The 6,774-nt window shown below is 52.1% G+C and overlaps 1 protein-coding gene across 1 annotated transcript; it reads left to right on the forward strand.

Annotated features, from left to right (window-relative positions):
• The first annotated feature begins 1,499 nt into the window (after window positions 1–1,499).
• TMEM250 (transmembrane protein 250) lies at window positions 1,500–6,025 on the forward strand. Its single transcript, XM_071574379.1, has 3 exons — window positions 1,500–1,654; window positions 2,690–2,859; window positions 5,461–6,025. Exon 3 carries the CDS (start codon window positions 5,579–5,581, stop codon window positions 5,996–5,998), a length of 420 nt encoding a protein of 139 aa, XP_071430480.1. The 5' UTR covers window positions 1,500–1,654; window positions 2,690–2,859; window positions 5,461–5,578; the 3' UTR covers window positions 5,999–6,025.
• Window positions 6,026–6,774: the final 749 nt, after the last annotated feature.

The raw sequence follows: 6,774 nt of genomic DNA on the forward strand, positions 1-6,774 counted from the left end.
GAGAGAACATCTGTGCAGAAAGTGACATCCAATTAGAAGCTGTAATAAGGTTTATGAACACTGTGATACAACCTATAGAACTACACAACCTACATACAACCTGCAGAACTTGGCTATGGGTGGGATTTTTCCCAGCAGATATCCCAGACTATTCTGAGTTGGGAGGGACCCCCAAGGATCATCTCATCCAACTCTTCAGTCAATGGCCCACACAGGGGATTGAACCCATGACCTTGGTGTTATTACAACCAAGTTATAACCAACTGAGCTATTTGACAATATAAATTGTGTAATTTGGAGTTAGAGTGTATCTTTTTACTCTCTTTTTCTTTTATTTTTCTTTCTTCATGGAGTGATTTATGAACTATTTGGTGTGTGACACCTGTGAGCTTTGTCCCCTTCTTTTGGCCACCACCTTCCCACCGAGGGGTCCTGCAGGACACCAGGGATCCCCCTCAGCCACACTGACATTCCCTGGGGTTCTCCAAGGCAAAGCCAAAGACCTTAACCCAAAGACTCCCCAAAAGTTCCTAAAGGTGGACAAAAATGCAAAACAATATAAAGAGAAGGAGACAAAAACCAACTAAGCCACATCCTCACTGCAGTTTTCCCTTAGATTTAATTAGGAATTACTTTCCATAATGGAAAGAATATACAATTCTGTCTTTGGCTCCCTGCCCCACTTGCAGTCAGGGCAGTACCAGGGTGGAAAACATTAAATAATAATAACTCAAGCCATCTGCCACTGCTCAGAGCTGCTGCCCTGCACCCGAGTCTGGGCAGGAGGCCAAACTCCGTCTGCCCCCCAAGCCCTTCTGTGGGAGGGAGAAGGGCAGGTGTGCAGCCGGAACTGGGGACATCTGTTTGGTGACTAAGAGTCCATGATTTCCCTCTGCCATTCCCTGGGACAGGAGCCACAGCCCAGGGAAGCTGTGGCTGCCCCATCGCTGGATGGGGCTTGGAGCAACCTGGGATAGTGGAGGGTGTCCCTGCCATGGCAGGGGGTGGATGGAACGAGATGCTCTTTAAGCAATTTTTCAACCCATTCCACGATTTTTCCAGACAGCCCTTTGTTGCTGCTGCAGTTCCACCGAACACGCAGCCCTGGTGTGTCCCTCAGCCCCCCGGGGTGTGTGTAGTGTCCCTCCTGTCTGTGTGTTCCCCTGGTGTGTCCCCCCAGGGTGTGTGTGTGTCCCGGTATGTGTGTATATCCCTCGGTGTGTCTCCCCGGTGTGTGTGTGTGTCCCGGTATGTGTGTGTGTGTCCCGGTATGTGTGTATATCCCTCGGTGTGTCCCCCGGTGTGTGTGTCCCCCGGTATGTGTGTATATCCCTCGGTGTGTCCCCCGGTGTGTGTGTCCCCCGGTATGTGTGTATATCCCTCGATGTGTCCCTCCCCGGTGTGACCAGGCCCGGCCGCCTCTCCCCTCCCGTTCCCATGGCAACGCGTACCCGCCACTTCCGGCCTCTGAGCGTGGGTAGGGGGCGCGGTTTGATGACGCCATCGCCACGCGCCGCCGCCGCTCCCCGCCCGCCGCCGCCGCTGCCGCCGCCGGAACCGGAGGCACCGGGGCCGCCCCCGCACATGCGCAGAGCGCGCGGCCGGCGGCCCGGGCCTCGCTCCGCCCGGGCCGGGCGCGGCCATGGGCACCGCGGTGAGTGCGGGGGGTGCCGCCATCGGGGAGCGGCCCTGGGGCTGCTCGGGGGAGCGGCGGGCCCGGGAGGCGGCGGCGGCGGCGGGCGGGCCCGACCCGCGGGGCCCTGTGCGGCCCTTCCGTGCTGGGCCGCGGTGTCCGCGCAGCTCGCAGGGCCCGGGAGGTGCTGCCGGAGCTCCTCCCGTTGCTTCCCGGGAGCGGGGCATGGAGGAGGAGGAGGAAGCGGCGCCGCTCCCTTGGCTCGGCCTTTGTGTGTCATCGCCCCGCACCTTCGGGCCCGGTGCCGGTGCTGCCGCCCCAGAGGAGCCCCGGGAGCGCCGGGGGGAGCAGGGAGGCTGTGCCGGGCTCGGCCGCGCTGTCCCCACGCGGGCCCTGCCAAAGGACAGCGCGGGGAAACTGCCCCGGACCCGCCGCTCCGCCGGTTTGGGATGTCCCGGGGGAGGTACCGGGATCTGTGGGATGGTGCCCACGAGAGGCAGAGTTGGCTTTCCAGCCTCACTGGATGACAGAAAGCCCCAAAAATTGTGGAATGGGTTCTGTTTGTAGGCGTCGTGTGGGACACACAGACTGGGGGGTCACAGGATGGTTTGGGTGGGAAGGGACCTCAAAGCTCCTCCAGTCCCAACCCTGCCATGGCAGGGACACCTTCCACCAGCCCAGGTTGCTCCAGCCTGGTCTTGGACACTTCCAGGGATGGGGCATCCTCTGGGAAATCCATTCCAGGCCTGCCCACCCTCCCAGGGCAGGATTTGCTGTTCCTTGTTCTCTGGGAAGTGTTGGCTGGGTGGGATGAACAATGTGGGGCAGGACCAGCACAGGTTCTTTGTGGTTCTCTCTGTCCTGGCATTGAGGACCAACTTGCTGGTTGTTTCCAGCATGGATCACTCAGCTGGAATCCTTCTATTACTGAGTGAGATTCTTTGTAGAGCCTTTATGGGGTTAAAAATTCCTCTTGGGGAGGGACCTCATAACTCTGAACATTTTAACACACAAAATGAGCACATTGAAACTCAACTGTGTCGTTTTGTCTTTTAGATCAGCTGCTGTGTGGAGTGTGGTGGTCTATGAAGCCCCTTGGCAGTGTCAGTCACTCTTCCTAGAAGGTGGCACAGCAGAACTTCCCTGGTCAGTGACAAGAATTCCGTGGTGTCCCAGCAGAGCAGCAGAGCCCAGACCTGCTGAGTGGATGGCAGAACCCTCACAATGTAATAACCCTCACATTTGTTTTATATTCACAATATCCTTCTGCTTGGGGCTGTTCCAGTGCTCATAGTTGGGTTTATCTCAAAGGTGTGGGAAATGGGAATGAGGTGCTGCCTGTGGAAGAGTTTGCTGGAAAACTTTGTGTCCTGGTGAAAGAAGCTGCAAAAACTGAATGCTTTGGGTTCACAGTGTGTGATTTTTGGCCTTTCTGGCTAATTTAGTCCTCCAAAAACACCCCTGAAAGCAAACCCTGAGCAGCATCCTGTGGGATGTGTGTTCAGGATGTTCTGAGCAGTGCAGGTTTGGTGTCTGAGCATTTCCTGCTCTTCCAAAATCCACACTTCAGGGTTGCTTGGTGTTTCCTTTCTGCAGGCAGGAAATATGGCAAGAGGCACCTAAAATTATGGGGGTGTCTTTGGTAGTTGAGCCCTAAATTTAGTTTTCCTCAATTCCTTAAATCCTGAGTCAACCCCTACTCCTTTTTTATTTGTATCCATGTAGGGCCAAGAGATTGCCTCAAATTTCTTTAACAGCAAGAAGAAATTAGAACCTGGGGCTGAGCAGGAAGGATCAGAACTGCAATTTGCATTTCCATGGAATTAGAGGCAGGAAGCAGCACAGATTTGCTCCTTGTACCAGAGGAGGTTTTTGATATCAATTTCCTGCAGTTTTATCATTCACTCTGTGATTAGTCCTGGTAGAAACGAAACTAAAAAAATTCTTGTAGTAACTTTGAAATTAGTTGTAAGAGCAGACAGATTTTTGGCTCAACAAAGGAAAGACCTGCCTGAATCTGGGCTTGTGGGTGTGTGGGGAGGCTGGGGAAGTCCTGCTGTTTTCCAGCATTATCTGATGAGGGCATTGTCAGTTCATAATTCCCGGAATTTGGCACATCAGGCGCCTGGGGTGGAGCAGAGAGCAGCTGAGAGGCTCCTGCTCATCACTCCCACAGCAACAATGGCTCTGTGGAAGGATGTTAAGATTATAAATCCTAAACACTCCAGAAGATCAAGATATTCCACTTATCTCTGCAGGTCCCAAGGGGAGGAATAAACTGGTGGCTGCCTTTGAAAGGCTGCCTGGCCTTGCAGGGACAGTGAGAGCTCAGGGCTGGCCTGAGCAGGGGGAGGGACATCCTGTGCAGTGTGAAAAACATCATTGCCTCATTGTTCTTCCAAGACCTTCCATTATTTCCAGGTTGTTTATTTGGTGAAGCTTTGCCAAGTTGGGAAATGAGCAGAATCTGGAATTCACTGGCAAAAGTACTTGGGAAATCTTTTTTTTTAAAGAAATATAATGCAATGGAAACACATACCTTAATATTCCTGCTCTTCCAGCTCCCAGGGGTGGACTGTTGCAAGGTGGCTCTTTGATTAGGGAGGATCTGTGAGTTAGGCAGGATCATTTCAGACCAAAGCTTTTCCCTGTGTTAAGTTTGTAACAGCTTGGCTGGTTTTGTGTCCTGCTGGGGAGCTCTTTGGAACCTGAGTGGAGGCAGAGCCCCAGACTGTGCTGAGCTGAAAGGGACCCACAAAACCCATCGAGTCCAACCCTTAGCCCTGTACAGGACACCCCAAAAGTCCCACCTGTGCCTGAGAGGGTTTTCCAATGTTTTTCTGTATGTGTTTCTGTTTGTGTTTTTGTTTTTGTATGTGTTTCTAGGAAACAATAAGTAAAGAACCAAAGCAAAGTTGTTTCAAGCAAGAAGTTGAGATTTATAAAGGAGTTCTAAGTAAGAAGTTGAGGATTGTGTAGCAGTTTCAAGTAAAAAGTTGAGGTTGTAAAACAGTTTTAAATAAGATACTGAGATTTGTAAAGAAGTTGAGGATTGTGTAGCAGAGTTGAGATTGTAAAGCACTTACAAGTAAGAAGGTGAGGCTGTAAAGCAGTTGTAAGTAAGTTGAGGTTGTAAGGCAGTTTTAAGTAAGATGTTCAGGATTGTAAAACAGTTCTAAGAAGTTGAGGACTGTGTAGCAGTTCTAAGTAAGATGTTTAGGATTGTGTAGCAGTTCAGGAAGCTGAGGATTGTGTAGCAGTTCTAAGGAAGAAGCTGAGGTTGTAAAGCAGTTGTAAGAAAGATGTTTAGGATTGTGTAGCAGTTGTAAGTAAAGTTGAGGTTGTAAAGCAGTTCAAGAAGTTGAGGACTGTGTAGCAGCTGTGAGTGAGACGTTAAGGATTGTGTAGCAGTTTAGGAAGCTGAGGACTGTGTAGCAGTTCTAAGTAAGATGTTCAGGATTGTGTAGCAGTTTAAAGAAGTTGAGGACTGTGTAGCAGTTTTAAGTAAGATGTTTAGGATTGTGTAGCAGTTCAGGAAGCTGAGGATTGTGTAGCAGTTCTAAGTGAGATGTTCAGGATTGTGTAGCAGTTCAGGAAGCTGAGGATTGTGTAGCAGTTCTAAGTAAGATGTTTAGGATTGTGTAGCAGTTCTAAGTGAGATGTTCAGGATTGTGTAGCAGTTTAGGAAGCTGAGGACTGTGTAGCAGCTGTCAGGCAGACGCTGAGGCTGTGAGGCAGTCCCAGGTGAGCCCCACCGCAGTGCCTGCCCCGCAGCCTCCCCCGCGGGGCTGTCGATGGTAACTCTGCTCTCCGTGTGCCTCCCGCAGGTCCGTCCCTGCCCGCACACCCCGCCAGGAGTTAGCGCTGAGTCCCAGGCGGAGGGATCCCGTCTGATATGTGCCCTGCCCGCCGTGCCCTGGGCCTGGCTGCCGGGGGGGGTGCCCGATGCCTGTGATCCCCATCCCCCGCCGGGTCCGCTCGTTCCACGGCCCCCACACCACCTGCCTGCACTCGGCGTGCGGCCCCGTCCGCACCACGCACCTGGTGCGCACCAAGTACAACAACTTCGACATCTATCTCAAGTCTCGCTGGATGTACGGCTTCATCCGGTTCCTGCTGTACTTCAGCTGCAGCCTCTTCACCTCCATCCTCTGGGTGGCACTCTCGGTCTTGTTCTGCCTCCAGTACCTCGGCATCCGCATCTTCCTGCGCTTCCAGTACAAACTCTCCATCATCCTCCTCCTGCTGGGCCGGAGGCGCGTCGACTTCAGCCTCCTCAATGAACTGCTCATCTACGGCATCCATGTGACCATGCTGCTCGTGGGGGGGCTGGGCTGGTGTTTCATGGTCTTTGTGGATATGTAAATAATAAAAACCAAGCATGTGGGCTCAGCAGGTGACTTTTCTTCCACCCCAAAATGTGTCCAGATCCTCCTTGCTCTTTTGGTAGGAATTCATATGAATTCTTCTCTCAGGCAACCAACAGTAGGACAAGAGGGCACAGTTTAAACTCTGCCAGGAGAGGTTTAGGTTGGACATCAGGAAGAAATTCTTTGCAGAGAGAGTGCTCAGACATTGGAATGGCCTGCCCAGAGAGGGGATGGATTCTCCAAACCTGGAGGTTTTTAAGATAAGACTGGATGTGGCACTGAGTGCCATGATCTGGTAATCAAAGTGGGGTTGGATCAAGGGTTGGACTTGATGATCTGGGAGGTCTTTTCCAACCCAATCCATTCTATGATTCTGTGGATGTGGCACTGAGTGAGAAACCACCACATCTTGATCCAACCCTACTGTGATCACCAGCCCAGGGCACGGAGTGAGAAACCACCACATCTTGATCCAACCCCACTGTGATCACCAGCCCAGGGCACGGAGTGAGAAACCACCACATCTTGATCCAACCCCACTGTGATCACCAGCCCAGGGCACGGAGTGAGAAACCACCACATCTTGATCCAACCCTACTGTGATCACCAGCCCAGGGCACGGAGTGCCCTGGGCTGGTGATCACAGTGGGATTGGATCAAGGGTTGGACTTCATGATCTTGGAGGTCTCTTCCAACCCAACTCATTCTATGATTCTATGATTTATCAGTGTGCATTTTTATTGATAAATTAAGGTGCTTGTCTCTAGGATT

Source organism: Pithys albifrons, chromosome 20 (genome assembly GCF_047495875.1).
Source record: "Pithys albifrons albifrons isolate INPA30051 chromosome 20, PitAlb_v1, whole genome shotgun sequence".
NCBI classification, from domain to species: domain Eukaryota; kingdom Metazoa; phylum Chordata; class Aves; order Passeriformes; family Thamnophilidae; genus Pithys; species Pithys albifrons.

Bases quoted from the DNA above. Each gene is read 5' to 3' on its own strand.
- TMEM250 (XM_071574379.1), top strand. From the start codon at position 5,579: ATGCCTGTGATCCCCATCCCCCGCCGGGTCCGCTCGTTCCACGGCCCC.